At 39.7% G+C, this 25,132-nt stretch overlaps 1 protein-coding gene across 2 annotated transcripts in view; it reads right to left on the reverse strand.

Annotated features, from left to right (window-relative positions):
- FBXL7 (F-box and leucine rich repeat protein 7) overlaps positions 1-25,132 on the reverse strand; it is a 303,797-nt gene that overhangs the window by 4,407 nt on the left and 274,258 nt on the right. For both annotated transcript variants that reach the window (XM_021714948.1, XM_008062933.2), the window contains one exon: positions 2,411-3,022. In XM_021714948.1, coding sequence (XP_021570623.1) covers positions 2,411-3,022 — 612 coding nt within the window. The remainder of the gene's footprint in view (positions 1-2,410; positions 3,023-25,132) is intronic.

Raw genomic sequence — 25,132 nt, forward strand, 5'->3', positions numbered from 1 at the left:
AGTTTTTATTTTATTGTAGAGATGAGATCTCGCCTGCCCAGGCGGGTCTTGAACCTGCAGGCTCAGGCAATCCACTTACCTCAGCCTCCCAAAGGTGCGGGTTTACAGGCTGGGCCACTGAGCCCAGCTGAAATAGGCATTCTTATCTCCTCTGTGGGAGTTAAGTTTCAGACCAGTGGTAAGTCATTCAAAGTCAAGTTTATTGCCATTGAGAAGGTAGCCACTGTCAGAGGCCACCTGTAAAAATAAAAGAACCAGGCACTGTGAAGCCTACTTTGGCAGCTCTCTGGCCTCTCTGTATCCATAACAACTTCCTCAGAACTGAAGGGCACTCTTAGTATATGCTGATGACAAATCCATCCTTATGGCCTGTTGAGCCATTCAGGTCCATCTACCTGAAATTTGTACCATATCTGGAATTCTGTGTTCTTAACTTGGTAAGCTACAGATTCCTCTTATTTTAGTCTCTGTGTACACAGATAACTGGGAGACATGCAAGGAAGCTACATAAAATATATATGAGCCTGCAAGGTTGTCAGATTGATACAGAGGACCAACATCAAGGTTTAATAATGGCTAGTCTAGGGGGCCAAGCAGGATCACTCAGGCTAGAAGCCCAAGAATTTCCATCCCCAAGCAGCCAAAGTGATGTCTGCATTTCTGAATTACAAAAGGACCCCAAAGAGAGGGTACAACTACTTGCAGTCTGTATTAAGGATGTATGTGAAGCCCCTTTAACAGAGGTAGGAATTTCAAAAATGAATCATTTCCTGGTCTGAGAAAATAAAATACAATGAGGTGTTTATAAAATACTCAAACTCTTAGAATGTTAAATAACACAGTTCTTTTGCTCTTTTTTTTTCTTTACACGGAAGAGGAAACACATCTTAAAAAGCTGTAAATTGTCTCAAATCACGAAGTTTTGAAACTTGTTTCCACCACATCACAATGCTCTCTCTTTCCAGAATTCCTTGGGGGGAAAAAATGTAAGAAAACCTCCTGGTTTCCTGCTTCTTTATGCCAACGGCTACTCATGACTAACTGAACATATGGTTACTATGGTTTTGTCCTGAAGCCAGCTGAAGTAGAGGAACAGCAAGCAAGTTGCTTTCCAGCAAGGGAAAGAATATGCAAAAAATAATGGGCTGTCATCTGAAATATTTTCAGATGTCAGCTTTCAAGAGGGAGAGCAAGCTGAGAAAGCCAGCTTTACCTCTGATTTTTTGGATGAAGGGCATCATTTGCCTCAGATGCTTATAAATCCCATATTCTATTTATTCGCCCACCACAGTGGTTTTTATACTTCTTGACCCCTCCCTAATGATCTCTGAGACTGTGGCTCCCACTATTCATTTTTTTAAGTCCCTGATGCATCTTACACATTTCAGGCAGCAGATGAGATAAAGAAAGGCTGTTAGTCCTGTCGGGTCCACGTCTGGCGCCTAAGTTGAGTGTAGGCTTTAATTCTTCCTGCCTAAGAGAGGTTTTCAAGAAAAGTAGTCATGTTTGATTCAATGGACCTTGCCTTTGCCCCATGTAGTTGGGAATTTTGCTTAAGAAAAGATGAAAAGTTAACTCACAGGTGAGGAAAGTGGGGGTGAAATCTAAGGAGACACTTCTCTACAGTGCGTTTTCCCCAATGTCTACAACATGGTGAGTGATTGTGAGCACAGCCCACAGCAGAGTGTTTTATCACCCACAGTGGTCACGGTCAGGCTGACAGCACAGAAACACACAAAGTCATTGTCACAGCTCGGACATAGATCTCAGGCTCCAGGGACCAATAACCTGGTGACATCAGGGTAATTTCCAAATGAATGGTGCTTGGATTTGCCTTTTGGATCCTATTGATCTCCAATTAGACACTTGTCTCCTAACATCTGTGGTTACTCCGAAATAACTGTGAGAGTTACGGAGAGTAAAGACACATTGAAAAGTTATACTCATCCGAACTGCCAGGCAAAAGGTGCTAGAATAACTCCCCTAAGTGGACATTAACAGTATTATTTTTTATTTTAGAGTTATGGGGTACATGTGAGGATTTGATACATAAGTAAATTGTGTGCAGGCAAGGTTTGGTCATCTAGCGAGCCCTCTACCCTCTGGCAGTGGACATGGTACCCAATAGACAGCTGTGTGACCCTTATCCTCCCTCCCTCCTTCTCCCACCCCCTTTTGCAGTGCCCAGTGTCACTTGTTGCAGTGGACATTATTCAGTGAACGGCTTTCTATGGCCTCCAGGGTCAGGATTACAAAGGGACAATTTTTGTGCAAAAAGCAGCTTGCCTACCAGCCCCCCCATCTCCTGGCGTCCAAGAAGAGTTGACCCTCTCTGGTGGTGGCAATGCCAGTACTGTTTTGGGATGGTGCATTGGGAAGGCCCATGGCTGGGGGGTCAGCTTCCATTTACCTGACACGTCCAGGTGCTCCAGGTTGGGGCAGAGGGACACCACGTCAAAGACAGCCTCGTTGGAGATGTTGTAACAGCCCGAGACTTCCAGACGCCTCAGCTCGGGGCAGCACTGGGCGATGGTGTAAAGCCCTCGGTCTGTGAGCCGCCTGCAGCCACTGACGGTGACGGTTTCCAGCATGAGACACACGTTGGGGGTGTCCTGGCAGAGTCTGCGGGTGAGCACCTTGAGGGCGCGGTCCACGTTGATGGTCTCGCCCGTCAGGCGGATAGTCCTCCAGAGGCGCGGGTCCCAGGCCAGGTTGTACCAGCGGCGACACACGCGGGCGCAGCGGCACAGCTGGTTGGTGGGCAGGAAGGAGAAGATCTGCACCATGGAGTGGTCCGGGAGCCGGTCGATGCTGGCCTGCTCTTTCTGGGGTCTGGAGGCGAGCCGGATGAGAGGGTGCGTGAGGCGGGTCGGGGGCGGGGAGTGCACCATGGCCACCGTCTCCCCGGTGATGGAGGACGAGGAGGTGGACGATCCCCTTCCATTCTGAAACCCTGGCAGGTTCGGTGGACATATCAGGGCCGGGCTGGGCGTGCTCAGTGTGCGCATGCTCAGGTCGGAGTCTGGTGAGGGACAGAGAACAAAGGGTTAAGGATGATGGCCTTGGGAGTGCCCTGGGGTGGAAGCCGAGAAGGCATTCAGGGGGGCACCACTCTTATTCCAATGACATCCTTCCTGGGCAGACTACCGGGGAGGCCTTCCCCAGAGGCAGAAGCAACGCAAGAGTCTCCCATTCCAGAAAGCTGCCAATCCCCCATGGTCTGCGTCGGGCGAGGGCGAACTACATTGTAAAAGGCCAGATATTAAATCTTGGAGGCTTTGCGGGCCATATGGGCTCTGTCTCCCTTGCAGTGACTCAACCCTGCCACGGTGGTGCAAAAGCTGCCATAAACGATATGTAAACAAACGGGCGTGGCTGTTTCAATGAAACTTGTTTTACAAAAGCAGACCAGCTGGACAAGTCCCTGTCCAGACCAGGGAACAATCCGATTGGGCCATAGCTTGCTGACCTCCAGTCTACACAACGAGTGATCGTCTAAAGGGCACAACTTCAAAGTTGCATTGTTTCTATTCCGGGGAGAAAGCTCATAGATGAGATACACAAACTGATGTGCTTTCCTAATTATATTTTGATTGGGAGGATGATTATACTGCATTTAAAAATGAGGGGTGCCCGTTTCAGGAGTGGAAGATGAGTGAGTGGGTGTAGAAAACACGTGCTGTCTTTGTCCTCCACGTCCCCTGACATTCACTCCCTTTTTATGCTAACTTGCCTTTTAGTGATGACATTACAGTGCCCCAGGGGGGGCCATCCTACTTCCTCTGCTAGGTCAGACTTCTCAGATGGTATTCACCTTCCTTGAATAACTGAGAAAATATTTATATTTTTCTTCTTATTAACAACCTACTCTTTGCATTTGAGTAATGTATGGCATATTCTGTTCCTTGGAGCCAGAAAGCTCACGTGATAAGGGCACAGTTTTAAAATGTTTTAAAGGGATTAAGAATTCTTCAGAATACCACTTTAAGAAATATGCCCCCTCCCCTACACACACACACACACACACACACACACACACACACACACACACGTACAAACATACATATGAAAGATTTTAGTCTTTCTAAATACATGTATACATTATATATATTTTGGATAAAAATAGGAAGAAATTTAATTTCTCTCTCAATACATTTGTGCATTTTATATGTTTTACACATATACACACATACATATACCACACACATATACAGATGCTCCTTGACTTACGATGAGGTTGCATCCTGATGGATCCAACATAAGTTGAAGACACTGTGAGTAAAAACTGCATTTAATATATCTAATCTACCAAACATCATAGCTTAGCCTAGTCTACCATAAAGGTCCTCAGAATGCTTACATTAGTCTACAGTTGGGCAAAATCATCTAACACAAAGTCGATTTTATAATAAAGTGTTGAATATCTCATGTGACCTACTGAATACTATATTAAAAGTGAAAACTTGTTTAGAATGGTGTATGGATACTCAAAGCATGGTTTCTACTGAATGGGTATCACTTTTGTACCGATGTACAGTTGAACAATCATAGTCAAATCATTGTAAATCAAGGACTGTCTGTATATCTAATATCGATAGTTATATGAAGAAAGATGACTATACTTTAACTTATATGTAACTATATATAAAAAACGATCTCTATCTATAATATAGATTTAGATAAATTTATTTCCAAAATACAAATTTATTCACCTTTAAAATAAGTTGGCTAGACAATTTTTCTAAGTTGCTTCCAACTCTAATTATAGCTGTGAAGATTTAAACAAAAGCTCTATCCTTGAGCACATTTCATATCCAAGAAATTAACACTCATACAGTCTTTTCAATGAACTTCCAGCAATAAAAAACATGCACCACCTGAATTTGTGAGATCTGAGCATCTCTATGAAATGTCTACTTGTAGGTTTTTCACAGATCTAGTTTTTCTACTGCTGTAATTTTTCTTTTCATTTACTTCCTTATAACCTAACACTGAAAATGGCTTACATATGTCCACACTTTGCTCATGGGGCATCTCGGAATTATCCCCTGGCCCTAACCTCCCATGACAGCTTCCTGAAATACCTTTCTTGAGTGACTACAAATGCCACCTCCTCTAAGAATGTTTTCTGGGTGTCTTTGAGACATGATCCCTTCCTTTGTGAAACTACCACCCTTTGTTACACAAGCACTTGTGATATTTTCCCCCCTAATATGGTTGATTGTATTATTTTTCTCAGTTTTGCATCCCTTCCTCTGTCCTCATATTCTTTGTCTTGTGACTTTGCAGTTCTTCTTGGCAGAGTATATTTTCTCAGTCTGGTGATGTTGGGCTTGGCCATGTGGCTTGCTTTGGCCAGTGAACATTAGAGAAAAGTCATTTGTGCAATTGGCTTGACCTCTTTATCTTCTACCACCGCCATGAGAAGAACATGCCGACTAGCCCCTGGCTATTAGGACGATGAAAGACTGATGAAGCAGACAAAACTGACTTCAACCCATAGCTTACAACTAAGCTCTGCCAAGGTCAGCTTGTTCAACCTATGCCCAGATGAACCACAGATGCTTGAGCTAAAATAATGAACTTTTTTTTTTTTTTTTTTTAGTTGGAGTCTCACTCTGTCACCCAGACTGGAGTGCAGTGGCACGCTCCCGGCCACTGCAGCCTCGACCTGTTGGGCTCCAGTGATCCTTCCGCCTCAGCCTTCCAAGTAGCCTGCTAATTTTTGATTTATTGTAGAGACGAGGTCTCACCAAGCTGCCTGGGCAGGTCTTGAACCCATGGGCTCAGGCAATCCATTCGCTTCGGCCTCCCAAAGTACTGGGATTACAGGCTGAGCCAACGAGCCCAACCAAAATAACGAATTCTTTAAAGCCACGGAGTCTGAAGATGATTTGTTACACAACATTACTGTGTCAATAAGAGACAGATATACCTTCTGTTACACTAAAAATTCATGTGAGACAAGGATTAAGTTATTTTCTTATTGGCGTCCTGGTAGCACCTGACATTGTTTATGGTACATAATAGGTACATAGCAAATGCCTCGAATTGAATGGAAATATTAATACGTTAAAAAATAATTCTAGCTTGCTTTTCTATCCCAAGTGGTATACATATTGCATTTTAAAACATTCGTAAAAAAATAAACATACATTTCTCTCTATTGTAATCTGTGAGAATAAATAGCATATCTTTAAGGTAAAAACTTAAACATAAACCAATTATGGATTTCAAAACTGCCATCCAAGTTGCCACCATAGCGTTCTCAGAGAATTGTCTCTGAAGTTAGTGTTTTTCTTAGGCAGGCGAACGACTTATTTTAGGCCAGGAGGGAAAGGCAATCATAGACTCTCAGTTCTGCCATTTGAGCAGCTGTGAGGACTCCAAAATTCCTCTACTCCCTGCCTAGGTTCGATTCATCTTGAAGGAGAAGACATTTAACAGAGCGCAGCGGAGACCTGCCTAGAGTTAGACCCTGTGCATGGGGGGGGTGGTGGATTTCTAAAGTCTGTGTCTTTAACCGATTCATTCTTCTTCTATTCTCTTCTTCACTTCGTACTCCCGGGACCCAGAGGGATAATGGGACTACATCCAGAGTGCTGAACACTGCTGTGCTTTTAGCATTTACTTTCCTTCTTCTCTTGGCCAAACACCGTACCTCAGTGTGAAAGGAATTCACACTCAGAACGAGATGGCAGCCTCCCATATCTGGGAGGAAATAGCTCTCCTTGCTCTCTGATGCACAGTTTAGCAGAAGGAGTCTCTGTAGTAATTGGAGTCTGCTCTTCATTGCTCACAAGAGGGAGACCAGTAGTAGAGCCTGGGAGATTTCTGCCAGGAAAGCTGGGTGTCTCTTACCAGAAGACATCACAGAATTCTCTGGTAATTCCTGCTTATTCTACAGCAGGGCAAGAACCTCAGAGAACTCTTGGAAAGACATCATTTCGATAAATAGCACCTGAGAATTAAAAAAAATAATAATGACGAGTAACAACGAGAGATATGCGTGCCTAGAAGTTATCGCAAAATATAATTTCTTGATATTTCCCCCAAATATATACAATTTATTTCCAAATTTAAAAAATATACAAATATGTATTTAAGTTTGGACATGCATTTTATTATGGACAAACTATACGTGGTTTGCCATGCAATGTGTCTTACCCTTTGCTATTAGGAGCCATTGACTACCACTAAATACAATTTACCAAAACAGAAGATTTTCTTTCTTTTTTGTTTTTTGTTTTTTTTTTTTTGAGTTGGAGTTTCACTCTGTCGCCCAGACTGGAGTGCAGTGGCCGCTCCCGGCCACCGCAGTCTCGACCTGCTGGGCTCAGGTGATCCTTCCGCCTCAGCCTTCCAAGTAGCTGGAACTACAGAACCTGCTGGGCTCCGGCAATCCTTTCGCCTCAGCCTTCCAAGTAGCCGGAATTACAGGCACGTGCTATCACGCCCGGCTAATTTTTTGATTTATTGTAGAGATGAGGTCTCGCCTGCCCAGGCGGGTCTGGAACCCGCGGGCTCAGGCAATCTACTCACCTCAGCCTCCCAAAGGCGTGGGATTACAGGCTGAGCCACCGAGCCTGGCTAGAAGAAGATTTTTATACAGTACTATCAAGAGTACCAGAATATGTCTATATATTAGGACAATAGAGCATGGCTCCAAATTCAAAACTAGGACCATGTCTACCTCCCAAGTAGTGTATTTTATTTTCATAAAATAATGTAGAAAGACCAAGTATACACTGTGTATTAGTTGTTTCTGTGTTCCTTTCAGAGGACTGGCAGGTAAATGGACATTGGCAATAGCTGCTGATTCTTCTTTTGATGATTTCAATCCATCAATCCCACTACTTGGTATCTACCCAAAGGAACAGAGATCAATATTCAAAAGAGACACCTGCACTCAAGTGTTCATTGCAGCACAATCCACAATTGCAAAGAGGTGGAATCAACCTAAATGACCATCAACTGGCCAGTAAATAATGAAAATGTGGTATGTGTATACATTTTAGCAGTTGCGAGTATTTCACATACCATGGAATACTATTCAGCGATGAAAAGGCATGAAATGTCTTTTGCAGTCATTTGGGTGGAATGGGAGAAACATCATGATGAGTGAAGTAATGCAGAAATGACAAACCAAATGTTGCTTGTTCTCACAAGTGGTGAGAACAAGCTATTGAAATAAAACAGATTAAATTGGGTTCCACAATCCCCCTACTGGGAAGAACTCAAATCAGTCTTTGAAAAAGATACCTGCACCTGTATGTTTATCACAGCATTCTTCACAATAGCAAGAACATGGAACCAACCGTGCTGCCCATCAAAAGAGGACTGGATAAAAAACAAAACAAAACGTGGTACATATACATGATGGAATATTACACATAAAGGACAAAATCATGAACTTCACAACAACCTGGATGGACTTAGAGTCTATAATACTGAGTGATGTATCACAGAAACAAAGAACTGAGTATCATATGTCCTCACTTGTAAGCAGACCTTGAACAATTATCATAATACTATAAGAAAAGGATTGGCAGTAGTGGGGGGGGCACACTTCATCAACAAGGATACCCGCATAATGAACATTTGTATACCTAACCCTGAATTGTACCCCACAACATTAAAATAAAAAAATTAAAAAAAACAAAACAAAACCAAACCTCTAGGTCCTTTCGTGTTGTGGCAAATGGCAGAAGACTATACACACACACACACACATACACACACATACACATATGAAATATTATGTAGACATTAAAAAGGATGAGATTGTGTCATTTGCCTATTTTTAAATTGGCTTATATGTTTTCTTGTATTAAGTTGTATGTGTTCTTTATAAAACTTAGATATTAACCTTTTCTGCCAGAGACAGTCTTTGAGCAAACTTTTTTTGGAGAATAATTGCATGAATTGATAATAAGATTTGCTAAAGTGAGATCTAATGAATTACTTTCTAATAGGGTGAATGGGTGGATGAATGAATGGAGGGATGGACAGACAGACAAATCCAACAGAGGAAAAATTATAAAATCTACAAAAAGGACACTTTTGGTTAGTTTCAAATATACGACTTGGAGAACATGTCAATTTTAAATAAGTAAGATTTGAGGAAAGTGTCATGAAAGCAGAATGGGGGAATTTAAAGAGAAATGATGCTATACTTTTGAAACAGGATTTATGGCTTAAATGTTTCTCCTAAGGATATTTGGGAAGCTGGATATGTCTGAAAGACTGAAAAATAATAAAAAACACATTGATGTCTGCAGAAAGATACACAAAGAGGATGGCTAGGAATACATACGGATAGACATTTGGTATTAAGATTTAGTAGACTGTCCTGTTGCTGATTTTTAGATTCCGATTTATAGTCAGAAGAGAGACCACTCATTGATTGTATTTTTGAACACATATTGTTACTGCTGCCTGCAGTTAGGTAAGGAAGGGAAAAGTTACTTCATTTGACTAAAAGTAAACATTCCTAGTCACCTCCTTCCTGTACAATTGTCCCCTTCAAGTACCTCCACAGCGCAGACTCTGACATCTCCAATTTTTTGTGCTCTTCAGGGAGAAAGAAAAATGGCTCTGTGTTGACAATGCTCCCAAATTCTACAAAATCCAGCATGGAAATGGATAGAAAAGTTTGTCTACGTCTGAAAAAAATCAGTTTTCAGAAGCCCAAGATAAAGACAATGAATTTAGAATCCCTCACTAATGGAAAATGTTTGAATTAGACAAAATTTTCTGTGAGCCTTGGGTTTTCTCAAAATGAATATAATCTTTGTTTGACACAATGGTGATCCTTAAGTCAAATAAATACAATTGCACGTTTTTATGTTGATATATTCATCTGTTGATTAAACTAAGAGACAGTGGATTCTTTAAAGTCTAAGAACTTGTGGCTCCATTAATAATTTAATATATTTTCAAGTATGTAATTTATGTGAGAACAATATGTTTCTTGTTCTTAAGTTACTTTCAATGTATAAAGAATACCAAAAAGCATAGCTGTCTTTTTATGGGGAAGGGCAAACCTTATGAACTTTTTTCTCTCATGGTTTCTAAAGTCCTGGAAATTTTACATCTTTAGTAATTACAGTACACTTTCAAAATATGCAAGATCTCTCTTACACACATGCTTATTAGACACATTTTCCTCTAACTAGATAGCTGCCTGTTTTGTACAAGTTTTTATTTTCAAACCACTGCTGTTTATACTCTAAGAAGTCATATTTACATTATATTGTCCTTTCAAAATCAAAATTTCAAAACTCCTCTGTATCTCCCCCGATTATGAAAACTTTTGTGCAAAATGCTTTCCATTATAAGTTGTCTTCCTCCTCAAGAACTCTTGCCATGAAAAGCAAGATTTCTTTTCTTAGCTTAAACTCAAGTTTAAAAAAATAGATCTATAAAATCTTGCTAATGAGAAGAAAAGAACATCACAATCTGAGCCATCTTTTTCTTCTTGTTTTATTTCAAAATATTTTCTTTTAATGTGGTTCAGATCACATATACAACCCAGAAGCTACTTAAGGTATCAGTTACAATAAAGTAGAAATTTATACAGAGAAGGTTAATCTTGCATTTCACCTGGAGGGAGTTAGCTTTAAGACTCAAGGAATCTTGCTGGAAATGTCATCCAAAAATGGAACCCTGCCCCTCCCCCGCTCCAAGATCACATGGAGTACCAGGTGATGGGCAAGATTCCTGTCTAAGAGCAGAAAACCTGCCTTGTCAGTCCCCTAGACCAGTCTGATAAGGATGGAGCTGTGGTGACTGATTTGTGAAAACCTGTTAAGGATAGTAGGACTTGTCTACTATCAGAGTACATGGTCCAGTCCAGTGTTCAGCTTTTTATTAATGATTAAACACCTGTTTTCCAGTGTTACCCAGTTTTTGACTCTGATCTGAACCGAGCATGGGTTTTGTTTTTCCTTTAGCTCTTCTAGAAGGGAATATTCACGCAGCTAAAGACGTCACATTGCCCTAAAATCCATAAAAATTATCAATGAAATGTACAGAATGACATCTTTGAAATATATAGTACAGTTTGATTTCAACTGCAACGTGAGCATCCTTTTTTCTTTTTTAGACACAGGGTTTTGCTTTGTTGCTCAGGCTGAAGTGCAGTGATGCGATCATAGATCACTGCAGCCTCAAATTCCTGGGTTCAAGGGATCCTCCCTCCTCAGTATGCACCACTCTGGTTGACTAATTTTTTTTGGGGGGGTGGTAGAAACAGGGTCTTGCTATATTACCCAAGCTGGTCTTGAACTTCTGGGCCCAAACGATCCTCCCTACTTGGCTTCCTAAAACACTGGGAGTACAGGCATGAGCCACAGCTCTCGGGCAAAGAGGATCTTAGAAAATTTATGCCGTAGGAAAGATCAGGTGACTCCAGAACCTATATGAATCCTAGATTGTAATTCACCAGACTTCTTATGGTTTAATGAAGTGAAGACTTTTTAGTATCCTCTTGTTTCTTTTCTGTAAAATGGCACAGGGAGATGATTTTTACCATTTTATCTTTAATAGAAAGAAGGATGTTTCCTCCCTGAGATAGTGTACCACTGCTATTAGATGCTACCTTTTCACAAGACAAGGGGATAATCTATGGTAGAGGATATTTTTAGAATCTCTTTAAACATTTGCTAATCCTCTCTTTAAAAAAAAAAAAGCAATCCTTTAGTTCAAAGTTTGACAGGTAGCAGTATTTACCTGAGCATTTAATAATACGTTTATTGTTTTGTTATTGCTCATTACATTTATTTTTGCTTCAAAAATCACCACCTATCTATGGCAAGTGATACTGGTTTTCCAAGTAAGACAATGCCGAGATATTTGGCTTTTAAATAATAGTTTAGCTGGGCTTGGTGGCTCAGCCTGTAATCCCATGCCTTTGGGAGGCTGAGGTGAGTGGATTGCCTGAGCCTGCGGGTTCGAGATCCGCCCGGGCAACTTGGCGAGACCTCATCTCTACAATAAATCAAAAAATTAGCCGGGCGTGGTAGCGCACGCCTGTAGTTCCAGCTACTTGGAAGGCTGAGGCGGAAGGATTGCCGGAGCCCAGCAAGTCGAGGCTGCGGTGGCCGGGAGCGGCCACTGCACTCCAGTCTGGGCGACTGAGTGAACTCCAACTCAAAAAAAAAAAAAAAAATAGTTTAAGTTTACTTCAAAAAATGCTAAGTGAATAATGGTAGAAGTGGTGAGCAGATATATCAAACATCATGATGGCAGAATGCCAACGTTTTAAGCTTAGAGAATTGTTGAGGTGGAAGAGTACTAAAGACAGATAGACTGGGAATTCTATCTCTCCTCTGCTATGTGCTTGTATCATCTGAGGCAAGTCACTAAAACCTCAGAAGCCATGGATTCCTCTTTCGTAAACTGGAAATAATTCCACCACATCAGAGTATTCAGGCAGAGTCTATGAAAAATGATATTATTATCAAAAGTATTTTAAAAAATGATATAACTTCTGCTGAGGACTTGATGGGAAAGAAGTTATGGGCCCTCCTGCTATGGGGCTATGTTTTTAAGGGTATTTTATTTCGGATTCCCTGGAATAGTCTTCATAAATTCCTTACTGTGGCTTCCATAAGCCTTTGAAATGTCTTTCATGGCAGGAGGTGGGGGAGATGAATCTAAAATCCATGGTTAGAACACAATGTCCTGACTCTTAGTTAACAAACTGTGGTGACTGCATTTATTGGTAAAAGAATATTGGAATTGTGAAAGCTTTTTCTCATAATTTATTTAATAAAACCTGTTTTTCTGGGACATGGTGGACTGCTTTCTCCTTGAAACTTTTCCCATGCCTTTTGCAACATTCTCTTCTCTTCTGTTTTTCCTTTCTCCTTCTCAGGTACCATTTGCTGACCCTCTTTTGTGGTGCCCAACTTAACACACTGGTGTTCCCCAGGGGGTTCATCCTTCACTCTTCTCTGTATTTGGTCTCTCCCTGGGTGGAAGCAGGCACCCACATGGCTTTAGCAATTGCCTGTAAGCTAATGACGTCCCAAACCCAATTTTTAGTCCAGTCCATGCTCTTTCTATCTCTGTGTCTCTCTCACACATACCCAAATACCTGTTAGACCACTGCCATCCAATATGGTAGCCATTAGGCAAATGCAGCTATTGGAAACTAAACTGAGAATGCATCTATCTCTTCAGGTGTGCTAGTCACATTCCAGGAGCTCAGTAGGTCCAGTGGCTATTTTACACAGCATGGACAAAAATGACTCCATCAAAGGCAAGAGCTCTATGGACAACTAGTCCTCTTCTTGCAAGTGTATCTGCTGTATCTCCAATGCAAGGTGTACAAGGGTAAACTCACCAATATCCTTTGCAAAACAAAAACTTTTCCCCTTGCATTCTGCATGATCATTAATGGTATCACCACTGATCATGTCTGCTTCGTAAGTTAGAACCCTGGGAATAATTTTGAGTCCTCTCTGACCCTTGTCTAAATATATCTAATCAGTTGCCAGGTCCTTTACTCTGACTAGCTATGAATCTTGGATCTCCTTTCCTTTTCTCTCTCCACTGCTCCTACCTCAACTCAAGTTCTCATCATCTCTCATTCCTTTCAACAGCTCTTTAACTGAGATTCCCTGGTCTTCCTTCCCATCCACCACCTAGCGAATACAATCTCCACTCTGCATTCAGAGTTCACTTTCTAAATTATCAACCAGTTTCCCTGCATCAAAACCTTGAATGGTTCATTTCTTCTACCTGGGGTTGAATTATGCACCCCCTCCCCCAAGATATGTTTAAGTCTTAACATATCTGTGAATGTGGCCATATTTGGAAACAGGGTCTTTGCAGATGTATTAAGATGAGATCAGATTCAATACAATATGATTGGTGTTCTTATAAGGAGAGAAAACAGAGACACAGGGTAGAGACCTAGAAAGACACAGATGGCTGGGCATGGTGGCTCAGCCTATAATCCCAGCACTTTGGGAGGCTGAGGTGAGAGGATTGCCTGAGCCCAGGGATTTGACACCAGTCTGGGCAACGTGGTGAGACCTTGTGTCTATAATAGAACAAAAAATAAGCTGGGTGTGGCAGCACATGCCTGTAGTTCCAGTTACTTGAAAGGCTGAGATGGAAGGATTGCCTAAGCCCAGCAGGTTGAGGCTGCGGTGGCCATGGACGTGCTACTGTACACCAGCCTGGGTGACAGAGTGAGATTCCAAAAAAAAAAAGAGAAAGACACAGACACAGACACCGAGAGAAGATGGCAGTGTGAGGATGGAGGAAGAGGATGGAGTTACGTTGCAACAAGCCAAAAAAATAAACATACCTGGAGTTGCCAGAAGCTGGAAGAGTCAAGGAAGGATCTTCCCCCACGTCTCTGTCAACACCTTGGTTTCAGAATTCTAGCTTTCAGAACCGCGATACAATACATTCTGTTGTTTGAAGCCACCCCACCTGGTTTGTAGTAACTGGCTGCAGCAGCCCCAGGAAACCGGGACAGCTCTTTCCACACTTTTGTACTGAATGCTTACTACATGCCAGGCATTGTACTAGGCAATACACAGGGAACAAAATACATATTTTTAGAGTGTGTAGAAAATCCTAAAATTCACATCTGCGAGCACGTGCTCATGTGCTCCTGGTCCAGAAGGCCTATTCCTCTAGATGAGCTGCTGAATTCTCAGCCATCACTCAAGTTCCTAATCAGATGTCAGCTTCTCTGCCAAGGCTTCCCAGGTCCACCCAGGTAGAATTATTTAGCAATATTAGTGTCTTCACTGAAATAAAATATATCTGTATGATAGCCCTTTTCACAAAGTGCCTCTCTACTCAGTAGACTGTGAGCACCTCAAGGCCAGGAGACGTCTCATTCATCTCTGAGTCAGTCCAGAGTCTTATCTGGCTTTGGCCCCCAGAAACTGCTCAACCAGTGCACCCAAGGGGAATGTGATCTGTTTGGTCCTGTAACAAATACCTTTCATTTTGTTTTTTTTGTTTGTAGTTGGAAATATTTATAGGAACTACTTGGAGGAACCAGATGCTTCAGATTGAAGGAGTTAGAATGTCTCTATGACTTAACAACATTTAATTTTCAGGTCTTTTGTTTTTGCCCCTCCACTTAATTTAGGCTGAGGTAGTACATACACTTAGTTTAATAATATTAGTCTACTGAGAAGATATTTAAAAAGACACATGTGCACACAAAAACAATCACACGCAGTACACATCACCCAAAGGCTCTCAGAGCCAAATGTTCAGTGCTTTTTGCTTCATGATACCTGCTATTGCAGATCAACTCATATCACTGCTTACTTCTAATAACAATGATACATGAAAACTCACAATAAATAAAAGGGAATAACACTTTTACATTGGCCCAGACTTTTAAGACTTATTCCGTTAAGGAACTTTTGATATTTTTTTCCCAAACTGATTCACACGTCAATTATAATATTCAGAACTGGCTTTTCCTTGACAGGAAGAGACAGTATGGAAGAGACAGTACTTTTTATTCCCTTTCTTCCAGAGCTCACGGACAGCTTTGCAAAGCTTGGGAAAGAAGCCAGCTCTTGTCTTGACAAAAGAAGAAACACATCTATTTTCATGAAAAGGCTTGCAGTCCATAATTTTCAACCTTCAAGGGGTACTTTATAGGGCAGCCTTAATTGTTTTCTGTCTTCAATTGTCAGATACTGCTTTAGTCTAATTTCCCCATGAATAGTTACAAAATTTCAACGTTTGCATCTTTGAAAGTACAATAGATGGTATAGTATAGAATTTTGATTCTAGTAAAGAGATACTTATAAATTTTCAGTTCACAGCAGAAAACAGTCCCCATGGGGAGCAGCAGTCTAGCTCACAAATTCAACTTTCAAGTGAGAAAAAAGAGAAATTTCCACTAAACGTATGGCCATGTAAAATCAATAATTAATTAGAATGCTTCCAAAACAAAGTGAATCCCCGAATTCCCTAAGTTATTTGAAAATATGATCCATGGTTGTTGAAATTCTTTACAACATTTTTAAAAATAAAAAATATTTTTGTAAAGCATTTATTATAGGCAAGGCACTTTGTTCTAAGAACTATCTAAATATAAAGTCACACATACAACATTCCTATTAACATTTTTAAATGCTTGGGAAAACTAATGACCCAATGATATAGACAAACATTTGATTCTTTCTACATTACCCAATAGAGAAAGAAACAAGAAAATCAACCTAGTACATTTTAATATTGTTTTATTTTTCCTGCTAAGGGCCTCTGTAGCCTGTTGGGCTCTAGTTCTGTGTGGATAGACATCTTATACCGATCTTGGACACATTTTGCCTGGAGGGTTCTCTGGGTCTACTATAGTCCAAGATCATAATCTCTTAAGAGATCGCAAGATTACCCTCAAGGGCAGGACTTTCCCAAGGAATGAACTCTATATTAACTGGTACAAAGACTGGCTTTTCAACAGGTCTCTGAGTGTTGGGGGCAGGACATTACATGGCTGGCTAACACAGGCCTAATTTGGGTTGACCATCTTATTCTTCAGAATTGAAGTCATACTTTTTTAAGCCCTCATTTTAATAAGCCCATATTTTAAAGGGAAATTAACAATGAACTTTTGGAAATTCAGCAGCTGAGTAGAATTGCAACAAGCTGAAATACTTCTGGAAAATCTTTCCATACCAACTACATAACATATCTCTAACATGGGAACCTTTCATAAACTTTCTGTAGTACTCATATCTCAACAGTGTATACTTTCTGGGTCACATTTCTCTTTGGGCAGATATCTAGATGTTTATATTTAGTAGATCTATCTCTCAATAGCATATATATCAAGCTCAAAAATAAATCTAAATGTAATTTTATAACATGGCGTTATCCAATGTTTTAACCACTTTACTTAATCACATCATTAAAAAAAAATGCTAGCCGGAGCCCAGCAGGTCGTGGCTGCGGTGGCCGGGAGTGGCCACTGCACTCCAATCTGGGTGACTGAGTGAGACTCCAACTCAAAAACAAAAAAACAAAACAAAACAAAAATGCTTAGGGTGGACATTGGGTACCAGGAGTGAAGAAAGTATACATTTGATATGTGGATGATAGATCTTTATTTACGATCAGGTGTTGGACAATCATTGCATTTAGTTTTCTTTTAAGCAAACTTAAGACTTAGACACAGTCATAAAATAATGAGAGTGGTGGATCTATGTAGTTATTTTACATACTAGAATGTTTTATATTCAGTTGGTTATGGTTCAAGTCATGATTTGACATTGCGACATGAGTCAGGGTGGGGGTGGGGGTATACAAACAGAATTATTATATCACTCATGACCCATCCCCTTTCTTCCTGAAATCTGCTTCCCTCCCTACAGTGTCCCTTAACCTATATGACAATAGTCACACTGCTGTCATGGGTGGACCACTTTGCTCACCTTCATCATTTTAGTGCTGGACTGAATATAATTTCCCAGCAAATGTTAACATTCTGCCATTACATTCCAGGCTGGTGGTTTGCTGAGCTTTCGTCAAGATTTTTGTTGTTGTTGTGTTACATTTGGTTGGCTGGTTTTTAAATATTCCTCTGTTAAATTAATAAAAGCAAAGAGCACCAAAGAAGCCACAAACATTTCCATATTCATTCTTTGTGGGACTGAACAGAGGTTGACCAGATGGAAGCCTTAAGATAGAAACCGTTTTGGTTCATTCAGTATAAACTGTCTTAAAAATTATTCCTTACTCTGGGCTAGATTATTTACAGACTGCTCTTGAAGCAATAGGTTAGACTTTTTTTTGGCAGAAAAGAAGACCAAATCTCTTAGAGTGGTTCAAAAAAGGAAAATAAGATGAAAATGGCACCTTAATATTAGATTATAAAAATAATTTTTAATGCTTCTGTTTTTGGAATTAATTTCACATCATTTGGAGGAAAAAGGCATGGCCTATAGCTTAAAGATTGCTTCATGTAGCTTCATGGATCAGCAAAATAAAAAGATGATTAAAGCAATATTTTACAAAATGGTTAGTTTGGCACTTTTGGCCATGTAGAAAGACTTGTGATTGGATGCAGTGATACTTAAATATAGTACAGAGAAGCACAGGCCACAAAGAAATAGCCAGATATTTGTTCTTTTAAAATTTTTCTTTGGCCACTAATGTTAATGAAAGGGAACATATTGTTTTCTTTATTAAAAATATAACCCACATAAATATAGTCAAATATTTATGAAATAGAGATTTTTGTTTTTCTGAGGGAAAAATTTAGGCGCATCTTTACAAAGATTAATGTGCAAGATAGCAAAGGTGTAGTTATTAATGTGTAGCTTACATTTCTGAAAATAATTGTGACCTTTGACCAAAGTTGTTCTTTATCACTGGAAACAGTTCTTCTTATGATTTGAATTGTGTAAAGACCAAAATAAAGAATTAGAAGCAACCCATCATAACCATAATCTAATACTTAATCATAGCAAGGACCCTCTGCTTTTGCCACAAGATCTACAAGGGTTTATAATTACCCCCTTTAGAGTTCGGCATTGCTGTATAATCAAAATTGGGAACAAAGAGCATTGTGTATTCACATCAAGGTTTTGAGTTTTGTATGTTTTTATTGTGAATGAGTATACAAAAGGTCAAAAAAGGGTCTATTGTAATTTACATGCAACTAACAGATAACCTAGTATGAACAAATCTGGCTCAAATCTTGGAAATACATCAAAACACAAGAATACATCTTTAAATTAGAGTCGCCAAGAAAAATAATGCAAGTACTCATATGAATTTAATGATAAAGATTAAGATATAAACACAATAGAAAACTAGATTTATGAAGATTTAGAGGTGCCATTATATTGTACCTTGAAATGTAGTTAACTATTGCAGGGTGTACTAAGGGTGCTGCATTTCACAATGCCAACCTTAAACCTAGATTCCTAAAATAACCCTTATTTCTTCCCTTCCTTTCCCATAGACTGTAAAAATGTACTTTCTACAAATTACATAAAAAGAAAGCCATTATCCACAGTGCTACAATTCTAATCCTTACATTATGAAAGGGTAGAAAATATAAAGAGATATAAATTCTACCACTTCTAAGTGGGATTTCTTTGAATGAACTGATGGCACTCCATCTTCTAAATTCTTTTTTTTTTTTGTGCTTAATTTGTTAATCTGGCAAATAATAATAGTATATATTCATAGGGTACATAGTGATGTTTTGAAACATATAATGTATAATGATCAGTTCAGAAGAACTAGCATATCCATCAAAATTGAGTCGGCTAGGAAGTAGAAAGGAACTCAGACAGTTGCTACATTGGAAAGTTTTCTAATCTCCTTTAAAGGAGATTCCACAAAAATAATCTCTACTAATGTTTCCATCTTTCAAAAGCAAGAACTAAAATAATGAATTAAAAAGTCAAAAATCAGAATAAATTCCTCTCTTCCCCAGTTTTACATGAAGGAAGGAAGAATTACTGCTAGCTAGAAAAGACTGTTCCCATGTATATGTAGAGGCCAGAGGGCATAAAAAGATAAAACCACACCAACCAAAAAGGTGCTGGTCTTTCTGGAGAGAATGTACCAGAATATAAAAAGATAAGGAGAGCCTTAATCAAATTTTTTGATGCTAACCTAAGTTTCTTCCCCTAAGCTCTGAACCAGAATGACTGCCAGGTAGGTGGGATTTGTCAGAATCTATCAACTAAAGAGTGTATTGTCTGATCTTTTAAGAAACATTTTCTTCCCTAGATGGGTCCATCCTCCACTCTTTTGTTCCTGAAGTGCTATGCATGAAGTTTAATACATCCTTTGAAATGGGCTCTACTCCTCAATGTATTCATTTGGCTTGCTTGCCCTTCAATCTGGTGGACATTCTATGGGTGGCTCCCAGTGGTCATGAGAGTAGTGGTGCTGTGTCATTCCCCACTACCACTTTTGCTGAAGAGCCACTGAGCCTAGACACATGGTGAGTGGGCCACTGATCAATCTCACGAGGTCCGCCCCTTCTGACTGCCTAGAGCTACCACTCAAAACTTTCATCATTAACATTATCACAATTTTGGCAAGAGGCTGTATTGTGCTCCCCTAGAGATCAGAGAGGAAAGATACTAAATCCACCCTGAAGGACTTACAAAGACAGCAGGGTCTTGGATTTCCATTATTTCTTTCGATTTAGAGGACTTGCCGAACAAATTGCATTGCTGCCTCCTAAATGATTCCAAGCCCACTTGAAAGTTATTTAGGGGGCTCAAAAGAGAGGCTAGCAAATTCTCTCTTAAAAAGTAAGCTCTCCATTCAAACATGGGCAAACACTGAAAGACTCTATCATGAATGAAGTCATACTTCGGGATTACCCGAGTAGATGGAAGTATATTTCATGTGGAAAGCTGGGTTGTACCAACTTCTTCAAGTTATCTGGACTTTTTTTTTTTAAATTAAATAAAAGCCTCTAATTTCTTTCTTCTATGTTACTCAGTTGTCTTTTCAGTCAACGTCATGGCAGCAAATGGTGAAAATATGCTGGCTCAAAACATTAGACAATTTAGGTGGTAATAACTGTATTGACACAGATGCATTGTTGTGCACTTTGAGTTGGGGAGATGTGAAGACCTCTGGGGTTTTCATATGTTGGGGCTTCTGAGCCTTCTAAAACAAGCAAACAAACTGATAACTCAAAGCTTTATATAGCCTGCTTCCAGCCCAAATATTAAACATGCTGTTAGGGGGAAAAATGCTCAGCCATGTGCAAACAAGACACCAATATAAAACTGTCACCTTGCACTCTCAAGGCACAGAAAGAAGACTGAGAGTGACAAGATGAGAGGCTGCTGCATGAGACTTTTCCCATCTGAGAAGTCAGACAGGGGAGGGGACAGCCAGATGATTGCAGGGGGATGTTTATGGGTCCTATAATATGCAGTTTTCTGACCACACTCTCATCACATCACCTTTGATAGTCTGAACAAAGCAAGTTAACTGTTGAAGGTTGTGATTAAATTGCCCAGGTTTTTGCATTCTGAAATGGACACTGCCCTAAAAAAACAAACCCGTACAATGTACAGCAAGACATAGCAATCACATCCTGATTGAAACTCTTCCAAAATGGAAAACCAAGTATTCACATTCATGTTTGAATATTTCAAGCATTATTCTGGGTATAATTCTAAACTCCTTTTGAGGTGGGAAAATTATCCAGGCCTTAGTTCCACTTAGAAGGGTAACACCTTGTATGACATTTAATGCTATGATCTAAATTTTGCTTTAGCACATTCTTGTTTTCTCTAACATCTTATGAATCATTTAGAAAGAATTTGCTGGGGAAGTAAATTATGGCTTATCAATTTGAAAAAAAATAACAAGGAAAGGAGTATTTTGTCCTTCCATCATTCATCATTCAGTGCGATAGACTGAATATTTTTATCCCTGCAAAATTCGTATGCTGAAACCTAATCACGACTGTGAAGGTCTTAAGAGGTGGAGCCTTTGAGAGGTGATCAGGCATGAAGCCAGAACTCTCATGAATGGGGTTAGTTCCTTTATAAAAGAAGCCCCAGAGGACACTGTTGCCCCTTTCCACCATGTGAAAACACAGTGAGAAGACTGCCATCCACAAACCAGAAAGCAGGCTTTCACCAGTCACTGCACGGCCTTGATTTTGGATAGCCTAGCCTGCTGGACTGTGAGAAATAAGTTTCTGTTGTTTATAAGCCAGTCTGTGGTATTTTTGTTATAGCAGCCTGAACAGACTAATACATGCAGTGAGCTGTGAGTATATAGCTTTTAGAAATTAGAATAGCCACTGAAGAATTTATTTCTAGAGAGCCCACTTAAGATTGACTTTTGTAATTTTTCTGCATGTGCTTTCTGAAGTGAAGTAGGTTTCTACTGGATGCTTTTCTGAAGAATTTAGGTTTCTAGTTTTCTGAAAAAATTAGTTCTAGGTTTCTGAAGAAATTAGATTTCTAGGTTCTCTACTCCTAAGGGTTCACAATTTCAATTAAACCCTTTTATGAGTTACCCATCTAATTTTCTTAAGATTGTGAAAGTAAACTTGTTCTAAGGAAACTGAAAGTCTGCATATTGGGTGAACAGGTGCATATTCTTATAAATACTACCAGAAGTTAGTGTAGCAATAATTTTCTTTTTCCTTGAATGCAATTGTTTATATTTTAGCCGATCAATACTACTTCAGTTTTTGTAATCATAATTTTTAGTTTTATTGATTGATTTATTTTGGGGGGACATTTATGATGAACTACAATGTTTGCTCATAAGATTCTAGAGTTTATACATTTAATTTTTCTATGTTACCTATAGGGATCCACAATAAGTGTGCTGGAAATTATAAAGTATTTTCCTGATAAAAATATTTCCTATCCAAAGGAAGCGATTATCTTGCTTGATGCCTTCACTTGTCATCCTGCCTCTCACCATGTTGGCTTGGCTGGTAGCACCATGAACAACTCCTAGAGACCCTAGCACCAAGAAAAGTAGTTTTTTCTTATTTCTTTGCAATTCTTAGGTCCAAATCTAACTTAATAGGGTGGTGGTAGGCCACCTTGTGAGAAAGGATTACACTTAGTGTTAAGGAATGTGGTGAGAATGACTTGCCATTTCTTATTCCAGTAATGGACTTTTGTCTGGAGAAATTCTCTTGTGACTTGAGGATAAAATTAGGATATCTCTGGAACCAGTGAATGCATCATTTAACTAACCATCCTTTATTTCTCAATGTGAATAAATAGGTTAAATTCTTGTGGGCTTAGATGACATGAATTGCCCCAACCAGGATTATTCCTTGTATACCAGGATGATAAATCAAGAATCTGAGTGGGCTAGGCTGAGAACCTAAGTTGGATCATAGTGTACTTACCAAGAGGACTTTTCAAACAGGTCTCTTAATGGCCAGTTAATTTTAATACTCATTCTCAGTACCAGGGGCAAATTTCTGCATGAAAGGCCCTTAAGAAATACTTGGGGACATTTTCTTAGGTATGTATCTTTGAAATAGCCTTCAAGATTGGTTTCATTTCTTTGATCATTACTCTCAACATTCTCATAATGAGCCCATTAAACGCTCTTTTCTTTCTCAATTCTATTTGTAGAAACATCCTTATGGGCTTTGCTATTTTTCCTCCACATTAATGATTTAGTTTATGGAGCTTTTTTGTTCAGATTTCTTTTTTAGGTTTCTGAATAGTTCCTGATTGGGCCAGATCACATGACATTACTCTTCCGGGCATTGATACAGTTGTTTCCCAGGTCTTAAGAACTGTTGGAGCAAAACCAGGGGTTTTTGTATTTTTGCACTTCTTGAATTTTTTCTTAAGTCATTCAGATAGAAGTTTAAGCTTATAAAAAGTTGCTTTTTGAAATCTGTCTATCTCAATGGGAACTTCTTTTTCATGGAAATGATCTCACATGCTATAATTTCAATCAGCAAACCCTTGAAGCAGAACAATGTTACAGAACATTAACGCTAAGAGTTAAAAATACTATAATGATTAATAGCATGTGTATATATATATTAGATATGTGCATATATATCTTACACACATTTATATTACATATATAATCTTCGTTTTGAAAGCACTATGAATCATTTAGTCCTCTTCAAAAAGGAGAAACAAATACCTTTTTGCTGGCCAAAAAAATAAATGCTTGGCAGGAGATGAGCAGGTGCAATAAGGTGACTTCCCAGATGAAAGGGAATAGAAACTGAGGAAAAGGCACTGTAAATGCATGTGATATTGAGCAAACTCACAATACAGTTCTGAGCTGCAGGTTTTCTATAGGCATAATGGATTAGTGGAGCCAAAAATACATTGAGTTTTATCCATGTGTCTACAAAAACTATTTCAGGTGGAACTGTATCCTCTGACATATATTTTTAGCTTGAGGCTAAAATCTAAATTTTGCCATAAAAACATTTTTCACATTTCTACGCCTAAGGACAATTTTGTTGGAATCAATGTACAAATCTCCTTTGAGAATGATGAGTGCTCAAGTCAATCTCTTCATTTCTCTCTCTTTATGCAGACTGATAGGAAGGATCTCTCTCCCACTTTCTCTCTTTCTCTTTTTTTTTTTGAGTTGGAGTCTTAGTCTGTCACCCAGACTGGAGTGCAGTGGCTGCTTCCGGCCACCGCAGGCTCGACCTGCCGGGCTCCAGCGATCCTTCCGCCTCAGCCTTCCGAGTAGCCGGAATTACAGTCACGTGCTACCATGCCCAGCTGATTTTTTGATTTATTGTAGAGATGAGGTCTCGCTGCCCAGGCGGATCTCGAACTCACGGGCTCAGGCAATCCACTCACCTCAGCCTCCCAAAGGCGCGGGATTACAGGCTGAGCCACCGAGCCCAGCTCTCTCTTTCTTACACATAAATATCTATTCGTCTAGCTGCTGGTTGGCACCACGTGACCACTAGATATCGCTACCAGGTTTATAGGTGATTGTTGCTTATGGCCTCTCCCTCATGCTATCAAGTAACTCAGCAGAATTTTCAATGTGTTTGGGAAGAAAGAGGTTGAGATATTTTTGCTTTCCCAGAATTGAGTAGCTAATAGACAGTTGCTACTTGAACAAATGTGCTAGCTCTCGTAAGTTCCTGGCTAGAGCTGGAGTGTCTTTGCTCTGCTTATGTGTGCAATCCTGGTTCCTCTTAATTTGAGTAAAACAGGCATATTAAGCAAGACTGAAGAGAGATTCTTATATTTGTGAGTTTGGAAAACATGGGATTTATATATGGGCAGGAGGATGTGAATGGGAAACTGGTTATATATAGTCACGTTAAAGGCATATTTGCATGCTGGCTTCACAGTGTGTCTCACTACTTACACGAGTCACAGTGACTTTATGAATTATTTGATTGATAGCAATAGCTTCCCAATAAGATCCAAACCTACTCTTTTCCAACCCTAATTCATTACTGTTAGATCAATCTTTTAAAAATACAGTGGCCATCCATTCACTCCCTTACTTAACATCTTCCATTGCTACTCCCTCCCTCCCCCACTGCCTACTGAATTCAGAGCAAACTTTTTGCCTATTCACGTAAGGCAAGTCTGAAGTCAGGCATGGTGGCTCATGCCTGTAGTCCCAGTAGTTTGGGAGGCTGAGGTGGGGGATCACTTGAGGC

The sequence above is a fragment of the Carlito syrichta genome, unplaced genomic scaffold (genome assembly GCF_000164805.1).
Source record: "Carlito syrichta isolate Samal-C Ts95f unplaced genomic scaffold, Tarsius_syrichta-2.0.1 Scaffold305978, whole genome shotgun sequence".
NCBI lineage: Eukaryota > Metazoa > Chordata > Mammalia > Primates > Tarsiidae > Carlito > Carlito syrichta.